This window comes from Notolepis coatsorum, assembly GCF_963971535.1.
Source record: "Notolepis coatsorum genome assembly, chromosome: 5".
In the NCBI taxonomy this organism is placed as follows: domain Eukaryota; kingdom Metazoa; phylum Chordata; class Actinopteri; order Aulopiformes; family Paralepididae; genus Notolepis; species Notolepis coatsorum.
The window spans coordinates 31,184,118-31,204,890 of NC_140169.1; the positions used below are offsets into that span (position 1 = coordinate 31,184,118).

At 42.3% G+C, this 20,773-nt stretch overlaps 1 protein-coding gene across 1 annotated transcript in view; it reads left to right on the forward strand.

The window, feature by feature from the left end:
• Positions 1 to 20,773, forward strand: part of LOC311228142 (uncharacterized protein) — a gene marked incomplete at its 3' end in the record, with an annotated part of 144,002 nt that overhangs the window by 35,903 nt on the left and 87,326 nt on the right. The window contains exons 10-15 of the mRNA XM_084314057.1: positions 15,486 to 15,634; positions 15,718 to 15,867; positions 17,232 to 17,310; positions 17,862 to 17,939; positions 18,955 to 19,101; positions 20,108 to 20,217. Coding sequence (XP_084170183.1) covers positions 15,486 to 15,634; positions 15,718 to 15,867; positions 17,232 to 17,310; positions 17,862 to 17,939; positions 18,955 to 19,101; positions 20,108 to 20,217 — 713 coding nt within the window. The remainder of the gene's footprint in view (positions 1 to 15,485; positions 15,635 to 15,717; positions 15,868 to 17,231; positions 17,311 to 17,861; positions 17,940 to 18,954; positions 19,102 to 20,107; positions 20,218 to 20,773) is intronic.

The window sequence follows — 20,773 nt, forward strand, 5'->3', positions numbered from 1 at the left end:
CAAGGATCCGTGGGTGAAATATGAATACCATGACAGAAATTTGAAATATTGATCTCAAAGACGCTGTAAAACGTCATTGGCAGATTAAGCATGGCGAGGAATGACGTCTTAACACGTCATCGGCGGAGAAAGGGTTAATCTGAAACTGGAAGGAGATTAGTATCTTAACCCCTTAAATCAGATCACAGATTCACGTCACAAATAGATCAATATTATTATTATTATATTAAGTGATGTTGTGTTTCTTTTTCAAATGTAGCCAAGAGTAAAGACCCTAACCCTATCAAAACACCAGTCAAAGTGTATATTTGAAATATGAGTTTATAAAATATCTGTGCATTGCACCGGAAAACAGACTATTTAGACGCGAGAAGAAGAAGCACTAATGAAATCGTTGTAGTCCTAAGAAAGAGGAGATCCAGGGCTTTCGATGGACGTCTAAATTTCATACAACTACACTACCCAGCTCACAGCAGCAGCAGAAGTCCAACTATTTTTCTCTTCCAAATATTGATGTGATTTTCATGTTTATATCTCACGGGTCGAACTAACCTTTTTGTTATTCTGATGACTTGTGACCTCGCTTCTATCTCCAGGCCATCAGGATGCTCAATGACTCTATGTAACAAACCCATCCATCTACACTCATTGCACACACATCCACATGCACACACTCACTTTAAACAAACACTCACCTTTTTACTGTATGAAGCACATTCTCAGGGGCTCATACAGAACCAAGCATTTCACTGTAATGTACTTTATACGTGACAAATAAAAAACAAACTTGAAACTTGTGCGATCTTATAACCAACTAGTAGAGGATAAAGGAAAATAGTCAAGATAGTAATCAAGATTCAAGATTTTATTATCATTTAAAATAAAGTACAAAATACAGCTGGCTCATGCTTCCAAAGACCAGAGATGGGACGGACGGACGGACGGACGGACGGACGGACACACACACACACACACACACACACACACACACACACACACACACACACAGAAAGGGAAAATGGCTTATAGCCGACTACGGTGAGATATGGTCACTTTTCCGCACCTACTCCTACCGGTGAATGCCTCCCCGGGTATTATGCGGTAGGTGCGCAACTGCGCACAAGTTACCATAGCGTAGGAAGCTCTGATCGACTCGGGTTTGTCTCTACATGTTCGGGAGACTTGGGTGCACAAAAACCTCAGTCTCAGCCCGAGCTGTGAGTGAATTACGCGAATGGGAGAAAAGTCTTTATTATATGCCTTATGCGCACTTTATGCTACGGTATACACTTTAAATTCTGATGGAGAGATACAATTTAACACAAACGTTTCTAAAGATATTTTCACACTGCCAACAAAGTAGCCATTGTCTCGGAATGGATTTGGTAGCTGTCATTTCTGCACATCTCTGTCTCACTCTCTAACACCTGAGACTGAAAGTACTCAGCCCCTCCCCTACGACACAACTGTAGTTCTTTAAACAGCGAGGGAAATAGGCCTGACCCCTATTAGTCGAATAGTCGACTAACGAAAGGAGCCGTAGTCGACTGCCAGCCTCTTAGTCGAATACAAACATTATATATATATTTTTTATCATTATTTCCAAAAGAAAAGAGGCCTAGAATCGTGGCTAACGCTAATGGCACACATACCAGAGGCTAACTGCCTAAGAAAACAGGCACAGAGTCACTGAAAGAGGATTTCGGACTTCCGGTTTTGAGATGGGTGGATAGGAGACTTGAAAGAGCTCCCGGTCAAATAATATCGAGAAAGGGAAGTAAAACCATCGAAAACAAAATAAAAGGTGACAAGATATAAGAGAAAAGGAAAGATGTCCACGAGAAAAAGTGAGATAAATAAGACCCCAGAAGACGTACAAACACCGGAGGAAAGATCTCGACACAAGGAAATGACGGAAGAAATAGCTCAGACGAGCGTGACGCAGGTAGGCAGGGACGGAGACCCCGTGGAACCCGCCTGGTTAGCGAGGATACAAGCGACCATACTGGCTAGCCAGGAGCTACAAGCTAAGGCTAACCAAGAGCTACAAGCTAATGTGCAAGCTAACGCAAAGGCTGTCCAAGCTATACAAGATAGCATACAAGCTAACACAAGGAACATGCAAGCTAGCACGCTGACTAGCCAACAAGAGCTACAAACTAGCATACAAGCTAGCGCAATGGCTAACCAGGCGAGCACGCAGAATATTCAAGACAGCATTGATGAATTAAGGGAAGAGTTGAAGAGGGGACAGGACGAGCTCAGAGGGGAAGTGGATAAAGGACTCGAGGCAATGAATGGAAAAATACAGGAGCAAGAGAAAGACATAAAGATGTTGGAAGAAAGGACGGCTGATACGGAAGAATGGAATACAGAAATTAGGGATGCACCGAAATTTCGGCAACCGAAGGTTTTCGGCCGAAAATGGCCAAAAATGGCCTTTCGGCTTTCGACCGAAAGAGTTTTTTCACCGAAAATATATCACCGAAACAGAAAGAACCTGTAACCTAACGCGTGTTGTTGTGATGATGTCATCAAAACGCAGATTCAGTCATTACATGCGCGCTGTGAGCTCTTCAGTCCTGCGTGATACTCCTCTTGGGACTCGGGTGTCGCGCTGTTTCTATGTAAACTCTGCGCGCAACGAGTCCAATAAATGCGTCTTTAACATGCTTTATCCTTATTTACTATATGCCCGTCGCGGTTAATCACTGAGTGATCTAATATGCATATTATTCAGAGCGAGAGGGGGAGGGATTGTGTTTCTCACATTGATGCTGTCTGTCGCGCGTCTACTGTGCCAAAGTCAAGAGGGCGCATTCATCTGGGGACTAGAAAGGTGCGCTCAGTAGAGCACAGATGTCCGCCTCTCTCTCTCTCTCTCTCTCTCTCTCTCTCTCTCTCTCTCTCTCTCTCTCGCTCTCTCTCTCTGATTGATTGAACACTTTATTAACAGATTGCAGAATGGGTACAATACAGTACAGCTCATTACACACAATTGTTAAGGGGATGCAGACCAGAGAAAGACTTTTGTCTTGTTTACATCAGGGTCCCCCATTTTCAATTCATCAGGACATATATGACATACAGATAGACAGTACTGCTACGAAAAGTACCTAGCGGAAAAAAATCTAATCTACGAATTCCAATCTGGCTTCAGAACATCCCACTCCACTGACACATGCCTTCTCTATTTGAATGACCACATCAAACAAGAGGTGGACGCAGGCAAATACTGCGGCATGGTCATGCTGGACCTACAAAAGGCCTTTGACACGGTCAATCACTCCATTCTGATTGACAAGCTAAAAGCAATTGGTTTTGATAGTCTATCAGTGAGCTGGATGCAATCCTACCTTGAGGGGAGGGAACAGATGGTGGAGGTAAACGGTACCCTATCCCCCCCCCTCACAGTGAGCTGTGGTGTTCCACAAGGAAGCATACTAGGACCGCTACTCTTCCTAATTTATGCAAATGACATGTCGTCAGCTTGTGACTGCAACTTGTTCCTGTTTGCGGACGACTCAGCCCTGCTGGTCTCTGACAAGAACAAATTGCAGGTTGAAAAAACCCTCAGCACGGAACTAGGCAAAATCTGCATATGGCTAGCTGATAACAAACTATCATTACACATGGGCAAAACAGAGTCCATTCTCTTCGGTTCAAATAACAAACTCAGCAAGACCGACGGATTCTCAGTTACAGTGGGTGACAATATTGTCACAAGGAAAGACGAAATTACCTACCTGGGTTCCATCCTAGAGGCAAATCTTTCCTGTGACAAAATGGCATCCAATGTAATAAAAAAAGTCAACCAACAAACTAGATTCTTGTACCGGATCTCCTCTCTGGTAAACAAGAATACCCTGAAGACTCTGGCAGGAGCACTCATTCAAGGGTACTATGACTATGCGTGCACCTCATGGTACCAAAGCACCTCAAAGGCGCTTAAAACAAAATTACAAACATCACAAAACAAACTGGTCAGACTACTACTTGACCTGAACCCCAGAACCCACCTCACCCCTGCCCACTTTGCCAACCTAGGATGGCTTAGAGTAGACGACAGAGTACAGCAACTTGCAATGGGCCTGGTCTACAAGATACACTATACGACCGGGGTGCCCATGTACATGTCAAAATACTTCCCAAAGGTCAGTGAATACCACAACCACTACACCAGAGGAAGCTCAACAAATCATGTTAAACCCAGATTCGGCTCAAACAAGGGACTAAACACGTTTCGCAATTATGCCACAACAATGTGGAACGCCCTACCCAAAGCTGTAAAGGAATGTGAATCCCTGCCCACATTCAAAACCGCTCTTAAAGAGCACCTACAGGAGGCTGCAATTCGAAACTGGCCACCGTAAATGCCCAAAACCCCCACCACCTCCTAATAGACAGTCTCCTCCCCACCGCATGTATATATTCCCTCCCCGCCGTATGTATATTTCCCTCCCACCCACCCACCCCCTCCTAATGTACAGTCCCCTCCCCATCATATGTATATACTCTGTCAGGATCTAGGGGTAACAGTACTGTATATTTGAATACCGTTATGTCACAAATGTATCAGTACTAAATACCTATATGTCCCTATGCCATAAATGTCATGTATGTTGTGTATGTCATAAATGTCTATATGAATTGAAAATGGGGGACCCTGATGGAAACAAGACAAACGTCTTTCTCAGGTCTGCATCCCCTTAACAATTGTATGTATTGAGCCGTACTGTATTGTACCCATTCTGCAATCTGTTAAATAAAGTTTTCATTCATTCATTCATTCATTCGACCATGATTATGCAACGGAGGTGGCGGTAAAGCATTGGAGCTACGTTCAGATAAAAAAAACACTGAAGGAAGGCGGAATCAGATTTCAATCGCCAATGACCACGCTGAAGGCCCATTGGAATGAAGGCGCAAAGGTGTACGCCGATGAGCCAGAGAGGATGGAAGGTGCCGGGAGGAGAAGACGAGAGACCGACGCTGTTGCAGAGGTTGGAGAAGGCGAGGAGATGGACCAGAGTCAAGGGACAAGGAGGAGGCGAGGAGAACGGGAAGGTGAAAGAGATCTGAATAGATTCAAAGCAAATCAACTGAGAAGAAGGACGCAAAGACACAGAGAAAGGGGGCGGAGAGGAGACACAGTGATCAAAGGGAGGATGAGTACAATACATACACACAATACAGATTAAGGTAAACAGGAGAAGGACTGATGCAGTGAGAAGATAGTAAAGTGCATACGAGATAATTATAATTAAACCAAAAATTAGAAAGGAAGGCATAGAGATTCGAGACACATTAGACTGATATACATATGACGCACACAATACAAGAAAGTGAAAACATGAAAAAGACTTGTTATGCAGGAAGAAGATGACAAAACATATGCGAGATAATTAAACCGAAAGTGATAAAAAAGGACATGTGCATTCAAGAGATATATGGAGACGGACATTAAAGGAACACAGGAATACACATGTCGCATAACACAATTAGACGGGAGCATGAAAGTGACTAAAGCAGAACTTTTTGACAGGGGGCTTGGAGCAGTTCACACAGAGAGAGCTGGACATATATAGTGCGCTTTTAGCCACTAGGGGGAGCCCTCTCACTAGGAGAGCCGCTACTCCCCACCCACCAGCGGGGACAAGAGGGGAACGAAAAGTAAGACCCTCAAATGCCATCGAAGTTCAAAGTTAGTTTTGATGTTGATGTTTATTATGTATATATGTATGTAAATCAGATGGAGATAGCAGAGGCTACAACCACAAATATTATTTGATGTGACATGGGTAGAACGGGAGAACAATTGGAAAAGAAATATGACACAAGTTAAGGGTATAAAAATGATGTTGTTAAATGTGAATGGTATGAATAATCCGATCAAGAGGAGTAAGGTGATGACGAAACTTAAAAAAGAGGAGGCGCAGGTCATCTTCTTACAAGAAACACATCTAATATCACAAGAACATGAAAAGCTGAAGAGATTTGGGTATGAAAATCTGTTCTATACTTCTTTTAAACAGAACCTTAGAAGAGGAGTAGCTATACTAATTAAGAACACAGTGAAATTTGAAATGATCAGGGAAATAAGGGACAAAGAGGGAAGGTATGTGTTGGTCAAGGGGAAAATGGAAGGTCAAATGGTAACACTAGTAAATGTATATGATCCACCAGACAGTGAGAAATATCTATTTGAAACGATCTTTGATATTATAGCGTTGGAAGGGGGGGAGGGGGTCCTGATCTGTACAGGTGATTTCAATGTAGTACTGAACTATGACATAGACACAACAAGCACAAAGAAATGGAGGACAAACATTAGCAAATATATGAATATACAAATGGCAGAATTAGGAATCATAGACATATGGAGAGCAATGCACACACTAGATAGAGAATACACACACTATTCACACCCACACACAACATATTCAAGGATAACACTATTTTCTCATGACAACAGGGGACATATACAGGGTGGAAGAATGCAGGATAGGGGTGACGGATATTTCAGATCATAGCGCAATATATATGACAGTAAATCTTAAAAGTAGACGGAGAAATACAGTTTGGAGACTGAATGTAGGACTATTAAACAACAAAGGTTTGGTTAATGAAGTGAAGGAAGACATAATTAGGTATAGAGAAGAGAACGATAATGGGGAGGTAGATCCAAACATTTTATGGGATGCACTAAAGGTAGTAATACGGGGGAAATTGATAGCAAAGACGTCATTACTCAATAAGGCTAGAATAGAGACATACCAGAACTTGATAAAGAAACTGAAAGAATTAGAGAAAGAACACCAAAGCTCAAAGAACCAAAAGACACTTAGAGAGGTCAAGGAAGTTAGAGGAAAGAAACAAAGAGCTGCTGACAGAAATAGAGAAGAAAGCTAGATACATGAAACAGACATACTATGAAGGGGGACCGAGAGCGACCAGACTGTTAGCTAGACGAATCAGGACACAGCTAGACGAATCAGGACACAACAAAAACTTAACACAATACACACAATAAGGGACACAAACACAAACAAAATACTGAGAGAGCCAGCGGAAATAGAGAAGACATTTGAAGAATATTATAGGAAACTGTACACAGAACCGATAGCGGCAGGAGAAGAGGAGATAGATTAGATCTACCATCGATAGGGAAGGAACAGAATGAAATATTAAATGCAGAAATCCAGGGGTGTAAAAAGTACCCATAAATTATACTTAAGTGAAAGTATGGGTACCGTCTCTAAATCTGACTCAAGTAAAAGTCAAAGTATCTGGCTAAAAACACACTTGAGTAAAAGTAAAAAAGTCCTACTTTTAAATGTACTTGAGTACTAAAATGTAAAAGTACTTTTTTTTAAAAGGGATAGACCAGGGGTCTCAAACTCATTCCATCGTGGGCCAAGTTTTCATTTTAACTATACATTGCACCAGGTAAGTTAGTTGAAGAGGTGAGCCAATTAGTGAAATCATCAGCTGGTGTTTAGGCAAGGCTGGAATGAAACCAAGCATACACTCTGCCCACAATGGAATGTGTTCTGTGATAGACCATGCTGAAATGAAAGAACAGAGGACACTTTTTTTGCATTAAAATGATCACTTCTCCATTGAAGGTAAACTAACATGGACGGCATTCACATCACAGCATGAATAATATGACAATATTAAAAACAGAATGGTGTATCCTGAATAATATGACAATATTAACCACATCATACTGGATTATCCTGAATAATATCACAATATTAAATACAGAATACTGGAGTACCCTGAATAATATCACAATATTAAATACAGAATACTGGAGTACCCTGAATAATATCACAATATTAAAGACAGAAACTGGAGTACCCTGAATAATATCACAATATTAAAGACAGAATACTGGAGTACCCTGAATAATATCACAATATTAAAGACAGAATACTGGAGTACCCTGAATAATATCACAATATTAACCACAGCATAATGCGGATCTGACTGTCTATTCTTCTGATAGCAGGTGTTTAATCAAAGATCCCCGCTTTCAAAGTTTCTAGTGTTGCACAAGGACCAATCAGCTTCATTTTCCATTGATGGGGATTTGATTGGCTGTTTACCTGCGGTCGCAGGATTAATAACGTTAACGTTAGTTCGGCCAGATAAACAATTAAAATATACTAATTAAAATGGTTGGACCTGTGAGATTTGTACTTTGTACTTTGTAGGTCTGCATTTTAAATGTAAGGAATAAAAAGTATGATTTTTTTCTCTGAAATGTAATGGAGTAAAAGTACAAAGTATACAAACCTAATAATACTTGAGTAAAGTACAAATCCCCCAAAACAGTACTTAAGTATTGTAACGAAGTACAATTACTCAAGTACTTTACACCCCTGCAGAAATCACAGAACAGGAAGTTTAGAATGCGATCAGTAGAGCAAAGAGTAGTAAGTCACCGGGTAGCGACGGATTCCCCTCGGAATTCTACAAAACATTTAGGCAGGAACTGAGCCCCATATTAGAAGCAGCATTCAGACACACAATGGAAAAAGGCACAATGCCACCTTCATGGAAAGAGGCCATAATTACTACAATTCCAAAAGAAGGGAAAGATAGAGAACTGTGTAGCAGTTTCGGACCTGTGTCCATACTTAATGTAGATTACAAGATGTATACATCAATAATATCCAAAAGATTTGAGACATTTATGACAGATATAATAGACGAAGACCAGACTGGATTCATTAAAGGAAGGCAGACACAGGATAACATAAGGAAGACAGTACAGATAGTAGAGGAGATACAAAAGGAAGGAGGAAGTGCAGTATTAGTTAGCCTAGATGCAGAAAAAGCCTTCGACAGTGTAAGCTGGATATTTCTATATAAAGTATTGGAGACATTTGAATTAGACAAAAACGCTATGAAAACAATTAGGGCATTATATCAAGAACCGACGGCTAGGATTAAGGTGAATGGTAGTCGGACCGGATTAAACTAGAGAGAGCTACCAGACAGGGTTGTTGTCTTTCGCAGACGCTCTTCGATGTATTCATCTAACCACTGGCTCAACTAATTAGACAGACCAAAGACATCAAAGGGGTGGAGATAAGGGGGACGGAACATAAATTGGGATTGTTCGCAGACGACGTGATAGTATATATGAGACAACCAGACACAAGCTTCCCGACACTGATGGATCTACTGACAGAATATGGATATTACTCAGGGTATAGACTTAATGTGACGAAGACACAGACATTAGCACGGAACTACACACCAACGATAGAGATCAAAGAAAAATACAAAGTCAAATGGGGCATGGACAGGATCAAGTACCTAGGGGTGAACATCACAAGAGGGTTGGAGGGGTTATACGATGCAAACTATACACAGATAAATTAGAAAATCAAGAGACCTAGAAAGATGGACGGTAATGCCCCTAGATTTCAGCTCAAGGATCGAAATCATTGAAGAGATAGGAGGGATAATAAATGAAATAATAGGATACGAAATACCCCAGGGAGGCCAAGTGTTGTATCTGGGGAATCTATCACAAGAAGGAATTCAAGAGGAAGACAAATACTTGATTAAGATATTGATAGTGGCAGCCAAAAAAGCTTTAACTAAACTGTGGTACAAGGTAGAAGTGCCGATGAAGGATCAATGGATAGAGTTATTAGAGGGGATACAGGAAATAAGATAAGATAAGATATTCCTTTATTGATCCCCTTGTGGAAATTCAGGCATCATAGCAGCATGGGGGAAGGGGGGGGGGGTGGTACAGGTAGTAAAAACAACACAGGCAGTGTAAACAAATAGGTCAATATAATTTACTATCTAACTAGCTGAAAAAAAAATATTCACAGTGTCACATAAGGTGCAGTATGCATAAGGTAGTGTTATAATTTACTATCTACTGAGTATACATTATTCACAGTATCACAGTATCCACTGAAATATACATTATTCACAGTATCACAGTATCCACATAAGGTGCAGTATGCCTAAGGTAGTGTAAGTTGTCCTCCTTGGGTTCCTATAAGTCCCAGGTCAATGTCTGGTAGCAGTCGCTGCCCCCTGTTGTGGAGCCTGGAGGCTGGTCGCTGCCCACTGTTGTGGAGCCTGATGGCCACTGGTATGAAGGACTGTCCGAGGCGGTTAGTTGAGTGTCGGGGGGGTATGAGTCTGTGGCTGAACGAGCTTCTCATCTTGACTAGCTCGTCGTAGAGGGGGTGGTAGGGGTTTTCCATGATGGCAGCCAGCTTCCTTATCATCCCCCTCTCTGCCATCACCTCTAGTCTAGGTAGCTCGACTCCCACCACGGAGCTAGCCTTCCTCACCAGCTTGTTGAGCTTGTTGGTGTCCCTTGAGTTGATGTAGCCTCCCCAGCATGCCACAGCATAGAAGAGGACGCTGGCCACTACAGACTGGTAAAATGACTGCAGCAGTCTGTTGCACACATTGAAGGACCTGAGTCTCCTCAGGAAGAACAGCCTGCTCTGTCCCTTCCTGTAGAGGGCCTCTGTGTTATCCGACCAGTCCAGTTTATTGTTCAGGTGTACCCCAAGGAACTTATATGAGTCCACCACCTCCACCTCCACCCCTCGGATGGTGATGGGAATCGGGGGGGGCCTCTTCTTGCCCCTCCGGAAGTCCACCACCAGCTCCTTGGTCTTACTGGTGTTGAGTTGGAGGTGGTTGCTCTCGCTCCACCCCACGAAGCTCTCCACCAGGGCTCTGTACTCCTCCTCATCATCGTCGGTGATGTAGCTTACGATGGAGGAGTCGTCTGAGAACTTCTGCAGGTGGCACCCGCTTGAGTTGCGGCAGAAGTCTGAGGTGTAGAGGGTGAAGAGGAAGGGTGACAGCACAGTTCCTTGGGGGGCGCCGGTGTTGCTCACCAGTACGTCAGACTGACTGTCCTTTAGTCTGACGTACTGCGGCCTCTCAGTGAGGTAGTCCTTGATCTAGGCCACCAAGCCGTGCTCCAGCTGCATCGCGGAGAATTTCTCCGCTAGCAGTGACGGCTGGATGGTGTTGAAGGCGCTGGAGAAATCAAAGACATAATCCTCACTAGGGATGCACCGAATGGGAAATTCTTGGCCGAAACCGATACCGAAAATAGAAAACAGTTGGCCGAAAACCGAAAGGCCGAAAATGATTCATAGAATAGATTTTTTTTTACCAATGTTGTGGAACATTATGATTATGGAAAAATATATGATTATGGCAAAACTTAACTTAAATAATAAATAATCACTATTATGGGTCCATAAAACATTTATTCAGCACTTCTGAATGCATACAGTGCATTAATTCCATCTTTTCTCTGGCTGCCGCAGCGGACATCTGTGCTCTACTGAGCGCACCTTTCTAGTCCCCAGCTGAATGTGCTCGCTTGACTCTGCACAGTAGACGCACGACAGACAGACAGCGTCAATGTGAGAAACACAATCCCCCCCCCCCCCTCGCTCTGAATAATATGCATATTAGATCACTCAGTGATTAACCGCAACGGGCATATAGTAAATAAGGATATAAAAGCATGTTAACACTTTCAGTGCCACGACGTGGCGCCAGAGTTAGCGCTTCAATGCCACCATCGGCGCCAATGTTACGCTTAATATCGCCTAATCTATGTTTTAAATTATGGCTATGTGTCTAATCTGCCCGTCGCTTATCAAAGAATCCTTTTCCAGTCAGTGCTGTCAAGGCAGATTGGTTTTTTATCGCTTCATTTCCGTTTGAGAGCATTTTGAAAAGCACCCGTTTTGAGGTAATAAACAGTCCATTCTGGACCATTCTATGATAATCGTCTTTTACTGGAATATTCCAGAATGTTGATATTTGTCGGCCTATTTATGAATCGTTTTCAAATAAACGCTAGATGATCAATATTATACGTGCACGCACGCACATTCGAGCCGCGCACGGATAATCGCCGTGTTCATTTCCTCTTGGATTTTTACAGTGAAACCGAAAGAGCCCATTTCACAAAACAGCTTATATCTTCATCAAAATGAGTCTGATTATCCTAACACTGATAACATAGATTCCTTACCTGACATCAGATGGTATCCAACTGGTATATTCCAATTCCTGATCACCATTCGAAAAAATTGATAAGTGTATAGATCCAACGTGATACAGTAGTACACATGATTCCGTGGGTCTCAGAGGCTCCAGAATGAACTGTGATAACCCCGGCTGCATCAGTGGACTGGAAAATGTGGAGTACAGGATTTTTTTCCCCATCCATTTTCATTGAGTCCATTCCAAAATCCCTTATGTCATCTGGGAGACGATAGGGGGCGCTTTTTTCCACATCTGATCGCCGGCGGCGCTCGGGTATACTAGGGTAGGCTCACGTGATGCAATATGATTTCAGATCGCCCAAAAAAAAAACTTGTGAGTGGCTTTCAACGAGATATTAATAATTCCGAGAAAACTCGTGAGTGGCATAGAAAGTGTTAGAGACGCATTTATTGGACACGTTGCGCGCAGAGTTTACATAGAAACAGCGCGACTCCCGACAGCGCGACATCATCACAACAACACGCAAATAATATGCATATTAGATCACTCCTACCGCGACAGGCATATAGCAAATAAGGATATAAAAGCATGTTAAAGACGCATTTATTGGACGCGTTGCGCGCAGAGTTTACATAGAAACAGCGCGACATCATCACAACAACACGACATCATCACAACAACACGCGAATAATATGCATATTAGATCACTCCTACCGCGACAGGCATATAGTAAATAAGGATATAAAAGCATGTTAAAGACGCATTTATTGGACGCGTTGCGCGCAGAGTTTACATAGAAACAGCGAAACGGCCGAAAACTTTCGGTGCCGAAATTTCGGTGCATCCCTAATCCTCACTGAGCTGCGCGGCTTCTCCAGGTGTGTGTACGCTCTGTGGAGCATGTAGATGATGGCGTCCTCCACCCCGATGTTTGCCTGGTATGCAAACTGCAGGGGGTCGAGGGAGTCACGCACCAGGGGCTTGAGGTGTTGCAGGACCAGTCTCTCAAACGTCTTCATGACGTGTGACGTCAGAGCGACTGGCCTGTAGTCGTTGAGGGTGCTGGAGAATCACACATCTGCTGAGGCTGCAAGAAGAAAAGTATGAATGGAAATGGGGAAAGTGGGAAAAATATAGGAGGGGAAGTAACGACATCACAGAGGATTGAAAAGGATACAAGGAAATTAATGAAAATGTAAATAAATAATGCAAATATAGAATGGACCGAAGGACCCATGCCACACCTTTTCTTTTCTCATTTTTGTCTATTTGTTTTATATTTATGTACTGTTGATATGTTGAAATGTATTGTCTATGAATGTTGTCTATGTATGTTGTTGAGAAAAAAAATGAAAATAAAAACCTAAGTTTAAAGAAAAAAGAAAGAGGATTTCACCCATCTAATGAACACACTAGACAAATATCAAGATGTATCCATCAGTGGACCAATTGCATGCTTTTGCAGAGGACAAGAAGCCTTCCGTCGACAACTTCAGATATTAAGCACCCCCACAGCCCAAATGGAACGATAAAAAAAAAATTATAATACTTTATTGATTATACTAATTATAAAAAATCTTTTTTTTCATAGTTGACTATCGGCAAATTTCGGCCAATCATAGTCAACTATCCAAATCCTTAGTCGGGGACAGCCCTAGAAATTATACAGCCGGACAAGTTAACAATAATGAACACATTTACAAGTCGTATTAAGTTTAGCAAATAAGGACACCGATAGAGAACATTTCAAAGCACTCAAAATGGCCAATATCAAAATGTTTACCTATTTCTGAATCACGCAATTTTTTTTCGCCATTTCTGAAGAATCTTCTCCGCTGAGATGTGGCGGCCTAGACCGTGCTGTGTCACATAGATAGCACTTTCACACCGGCAGGGCTCTGGTTCAAGCTCCAGCTCCGTACTGGAGCCTCTGAACCTTGGTGCTCTCTGGCGAACCAGCCCCGCGTTTACACCTATTTAAGCAGAACCAATGTTTACCTCAGGCCGAGGTAAACATAATGCGTGGAGAAAGGCTGTAGCGAGCCTCAGCGCACGCAAGCGCACACACGCGCACACACATGCACTGTATACGTTTGAAATTAATCGTGCCAGCAAAGTAGGCTTCTATTATTCAAATTACTTGTTTTAATGGGTATCATAGTAGTAAGTCCTACTGTAGAACATGACATATTAGCATGACATCTGATTTATTAATGCCAATACTGGACGACAAGCGCAATTAGCTTATAATTAATATTAATATAAACTATGGATTAGTCAGTAACGGTTAACGTCGGACCGTTTAGCTCAACGGCTTAGTGCGGCTGCCTGTGAATCCTATCGTCCCAGGTTCAAATCTCTTGGTTACATTTTTCTTTTTGTAACGTTCATTAATTTATCCACTCTGGTTGGATGGTGTATTGTACTTGTGCTGTATAATGACAATACATTTGAATAGGATCTCATCTTGAGATTGCTACCTGTTGAGTGGATCAGCATGGTGCAATGCCTACCTCTGAAGCTGTTTTATATATGGCACATAATAATTTTGTCACTGTGGTGTTCATATGGTTGTGATCCACTCAACAGGTAGCGATTTCAAAATGAGATTTGACTCAAATGTATTGTCATTATACAGCACAATACACCATCCAACCAGAGTGGATAAATGAATTAACGTTACATTAAATAAAGTAAAAGAGTTGTGTAACCAAGATATTTGAACCTGGGACCATTGGATCCCCAGGCTGCCGCACTAACCAGTTGAGCTAACGGTCTGACGTTAACTGTGACCGACTAATCCATAATTTACAATTGCCAAGAGCCAATTGCGCTTGTCGTCCAGTATTGGCATTAATAAATCAGATGTCATGCTAATATGTCATGTTCTACAGTAGGACTTACTACTATGATATAATAGAAGCCTACTTTGCTGGAACGATTCATTTCAAACGTATACAGTGCGTGTGTTTTTGTGTGTGCGCTCACGCGCTGACTCGCCAAGCCTTTCCCTATGCATATTAATTTCTGGAGTACTTCTGCTGTATCATAACATTACATTTGAATATAATCTCGTTTTGAGATCAGTCGCAAATCGCTTCCTGTTGAATGGAATCGGTTGAGTGCAATGCCGACCCTCTACTTTCCCTCGTTTACGCTTGTCTTCACAGCCTAGAATATGACAGGCCCACCGATGATGTCACGGTTCGCGAGGAAAAAACAACTATTTTTCGGTGCCAGCTGAGCACCGATTTGTCACGTTCTGAACCAATATTCTGTGAACGCGCCGGCCGGTGCAAGATTACGTTCGGGAACGGCTCCAGCACGGAGCCCGGCCGGTGTGAAAGGCCTAACAGAGAAGTGGAGAGCTAGATAGAGGGAGAGATGGATAGATGGCAAGGTAAGTAGATGGAGAGCTAGACAGACAGACAGTATATGTGTCTTCCTTCCAGGAGGCGGATGTATTGATAAGGAGGTCTGGAGAGGAGAGAGAAGCCTTGGAGAAGACAATCACTCAGCTAGAAGAAGATACCGAGGAGCTCCATACACACACACAGACTACAAGAAAAGACCTTGCACACACACAAGACATGTTGACAAGGTGGGTGTACACACACACACACACACACACATCACAACACCACAAGACCTCATAGACCCCATGTTGTGTGTGTGTGTGTGTAGGGAGATGGAGATGGTGGTCTCTCTGCGGAGCCAGTTGGAGGAGATTGAGAGAAAAGAGGATGAGATGAAGAGAGAGAACGACAGACTGAGACGAAGCAGAGAGAGGGAAGAGGAGAAGAGGAGCGACCTGGAGAGAGAGAGACAGAAACGGTAGCTCAGATTATTACCACCATCACAATTTATATCAGCCTGGTTCTCAATGTCAAGCATGCTACATAGGTTTGATATTTTCTTTGTACTTTATACATTCATGCATATCTATCGGAGTTATCACCCAGGGGGAGCATAGATCAACACAACAAGTTATCACCCAGGGGGATCATATAGCAACACAACAAGTTACCACCCAGGGGGATCATAGAGCAACACAACAAGTTACCACCCAGGGGGATCATAGAGCAACACAACAAGTTACCACACAGGGGGATCATAGAGCAACACAACAAGTTACCACCCAGGGGGATCATAGAGCAACACAACAAGTTATCACCCAGGGGGATCATAGATCAACACAACAAGTTATCACCCAGGGGGACCATAGAGCAACACAACAAGTTATCACCCAGGGGGATCATAGAGCAACACAACAAGTTACCACCCAGGGGGATCATAGAGCAACACAACAAGGTTATCACCCAGGGGGATCATAGAGCAACACAACAAGTTATCACCCAGGGGGATCATAGAGCAACACAACAAGTTATCACCCAGGGGGATCATAGAGCAACACAACAAGTTACCACCCAGGGGGATCATAGAGCAACACAACAAGGTTATCACCCAGGGGGATCATAGAGCAACACAACAAGTTATCACCCAGGGGGATCATAGAGCAACACAACAAGTTACCACCCAGTGGGATCATAGAGCAACACAACAAGTTATCACACAGGGGGATCATAGGGCAACACAACAAGTTACCACCCAGGGGGATCATAGAGCAACACAACAAGTTACCACCCAGGGGGAGCATAGAGCAACACAACAAGTTACCACCCAGGGGGATGATAGAGCAACACAACAAGTTACCACCCAGGGGGATCATAGAGCAACACAACAAGTTACCACCCAGGGGGATCATAGAGCAACACAACAAGTTACCACCCAGGGGGATCATATAGCAACACAACAAGTTATCACCCAGGGGGATCATAGAGCAACACAACAAGTTATCACCCAGGGGGATCATAGAGCAACACAACAAGTTATCACCCAGGGGGAGCATAGAGCAACACAACAAGTTACCACCCAGGGGGATGATAGAGCAACACAACAAGGAGGCAGAGCAGGACATGGACAAACTGACTCCTCAGCCACACAGACCATACAGACGCACCCACTGGTAGGACAACAAAGAACACGTGGTTAAACTGATGCTGATGAACTAAGTCACTTCAAAAGTATGTACCTAAAATCTTGCAATACCTTACTGAAGTTAGCTTGAGAACTCCCAGCTTACTTAGAGATACAAGCACACACTCATACACTGATACTAGTCTCTGCTCTCATTTCAGCATGGAGTCAGATTTGTTGGAGAGTGTCCATCTCAGTCAGAGAGAGACACACAGTCGCATGGAGCTTACCGATCTGAAGGTACCTCTATTTTTTCATTTGAACATGAAGGGGCGACAGTGTCTCGGGAGGTAGAGCAGTCGTCTGGCAATCCGGAGGTTCCCGGTTCGATTCCTGCTCTTCCCGGGCAGCGTGTCGATGTGTCCTTGAGCAAGACACTTAACCCCTAATTGCTCCCGATGAGCAGGTTGGCACCTTGTGTGTGAATGTGTGAGTGAATGGGTCAAATGTGAGTAACAAATTGTAAAGCTTTGGATAAAAGCGCTATATAAAAAAGCAGCCATTTACCATTTGTTATGTATCAAATATGTATTTATTCATATTTATTCAATGTGTATGTTATTCTTTTATGTATTTAACTATGTATTTTTGTATATTCATGTATGCATTTATTTATGTATTCATCCATTCATCTATTTAATATGTATTTATCAAGTTATTTATTTATTTATTACATAACTATTTAGTTCGTTTTTTATTTATTATTATTTACCTGTATCAGTAAACTATGCATGTATCTCAATTAAAATGTATTCCTATTTATTTTTATTCTTCTTCCTCTCCTCCTACAGGGGACTTTGGATAGAAAGCAGCTGGACAGACAGAGAGCTGAGGAAGAGGCTGCTGATGCCAGAGACGCTTTGCAGAAAGTAAACACACAAACGCCAAAGTTATTCTAATTAACTAAAACTAATTGTGGACAAATATTTTAGTTAAAGGCTCGACTTTAGAAGAAACTGAAACTATGAACTAACTAACATTTTAATTAATTAAAACAATCTGAAAATGTCATTCGTTTTAGTCTTCGTCAATTTGGTTAAACATGAGGAGTCACTGGTGTATGATGTTCATTGAGACTGGGATGATGTCTACTTGACATGTCCACATGTCTGTCATAATGTTTATTAACACTTTCCGCGCCAGACCCGATGATAGTTGGGTTAACTCGCCGAACGTTCAGCGCCAGAGTCGGGTTCTGGTCGTTATTTCTTTTATTCGATATTTCCATTCATTATCCATCCAGGGAGCCTGGTGTTATCATTGGGAATGGGTCTGAGATCGCAAAAGTCCAATACCGCCGCCTGGTGGGTTGCGGCCGGTATTGTACATCCTTTGAAACTATGTGTATTTGGGTGTGCGTCGATTATATAGGTCCGGGCGGACTTTTCCTAGTCGGGCATGATGAGCGGATATAACGAGCGGTTATAACACACTCCCAATTCATGTTCTTTGGTGGATTATGATGGCGACACGATCGTCATCAATACTTGGAATGCCGATCAGATAATTGGAATATTATTTTTGGGGTACATCCTAGTCAAGGTAAGGGCTATATGGTATCAATCTTGCGTTGATCCAATAATTCCTTCATTGTGATCGGAGCGTATGTGTGTAATCTACTGTGTAACGTATTCCGTTGGTGACGATCAAAGCATAAAAAAACTACCCCCCCCCCCTTTAATGCATTCATGATGAAACATAATAGTGATAATATAGATGTGATTTCAAAATAGTAGCGTGTACAGGCGAGAAATGACAACGTTTTTAGTGAATTCCACGTATTGCTGCATAGCATACTGCTGACACCTGTCTCTCAATCTGTGTCCCTCACTCTCCCTCTCTCTCCCTCCCTCTCCCTCTCCCTCCCTCTCCCTTCCTCCCTAGGCCAGAGAGAGTATGTTATCTCTGTCCTCCAATGAGAGTTTGTGGAAGAGAGAGGTGTCTGAAAGCAGATATGCTCTGGAGAAGATGGCTGCCCTCAATGGAGCTCTGGCCAAGGACAAAAGAGAACTCGGCTCACAGCTGCTGCAGGTACGGAGTGATATGATCACACTTGGGGCTGGGAGGTATACAGAACATGAAAATCATCCACGATATATACATATTGTAAAACATTTATAAATAATAATAATAAATAAAAATATTAATTGCAGCAGTATTAAAAAGTAAACAAAAATAGACTGATGATGACAATTGTATTATATTATATTGTATTACAATTTACAAGATAAAGACATAAAGAAAATATGTCATGTTGTAACTAGTACTGGAAAACTATGCCATCACATACTGTTCTGTCAAAACTAAGGAAAATATTGTGATATGATATTTTGGTCATCGCCCAGCCCTAATCACAAACATATACAATGATATGATAGTGATTTGACCCATTGAGGGTCCAGCCAACAAAAAATAATAGATATATATAGATAGAGATCTTTATTGATAATGAAACATATATACAAGTATACATATAAGGCTCACCATTATCAACAGGATAAAAACACAATAAAGCTTACAGCTTATTTCGATTGCGGTCCTTCATATTTCTGTGAGTAAAACGTACTGGTGAGTGTATGCCTGGATGTGTGTAGGTGTATCAGTACATGATACAACATGCACTTGTTAGAGCCTGTGGGTAAAGCGAGGGTGTGCCCCCCACCATGCAGGGGGGAGGAAAACATAGGGAGATAAAATACAGTAAAAAATAATCTGATACAATAAAAAACAATTAATACAAATAAAAAATATACCCCTAAAAATTTAAATAATATCATGAATTTATGATTTGACGTTTTCAGGATCATTTTAATTCTTTAGAAAGAACCATCAAATGCACTCTGTCGAGGGCAGTGTAAACATTTAGCTTTGAATCGCCTAGGACCTGCTTTTTGAGAACTGTTTTAAAGCCACTGAAGGCTTCTAGTTGTGGGTGTGCAAAGGGAACAGAAATGTTATCCTGGTTAATCGCTCATTAGTCTGCTGTGTGTTCCATTAATTACTTTTGTGTTTATGTTTTATCTCCATGTAATTTCAGATTGAGTTGGAGTTATCAGAGAGTCAGTCCCGTCTCCAGGCTGTGGAATCAGAAGTGACCTCTCTACGCAGGGAAATAAGAAATCTAACCCTGGATAACACTGAACTAAGGTGGGTTAGGACCCTGGATAACACTGAACTAAGGTGGGTTAGGACCCTGGATAACACTGAACTAAGTTAGGTTAGGACCCTGGACAACACTGAACTAAGGTGGGTTAGTACCCTGGATAACACTGAACTAAGGTGGGTTAGTACCCTGGATAACACTGAACTAAGGTGGGTTAGTACCCTGGATAACACTGAACTAAGGTGGGTTAGTACCCTGGATAACACTGAACTAAGGTGGGTTAGGACTCTGGATAACACTGAACTAAGGTGGGTTAATACCCTGGATAACACTGAACTAAGGTGGGTTAGGACCCTGGATAACACTGAACTAAGGTGGGTTAATACCCTGGATAACACTGAACTAAGGTGGGTTAGGACCCTGGATAACACTGAACTAAGGTGGGTTAGTACCCTGGATAACACTGAACTAATGTCGGTTAAGAGTCTTAGGACCCTGGACAACACTGAACTAAGGTGGGTTAGTACCCTGGATAACACTGAACTAAGGTGGGTTAGTACCCTGGATAACACTGAACTAAGGTGGGTTAGGACCCTGGAT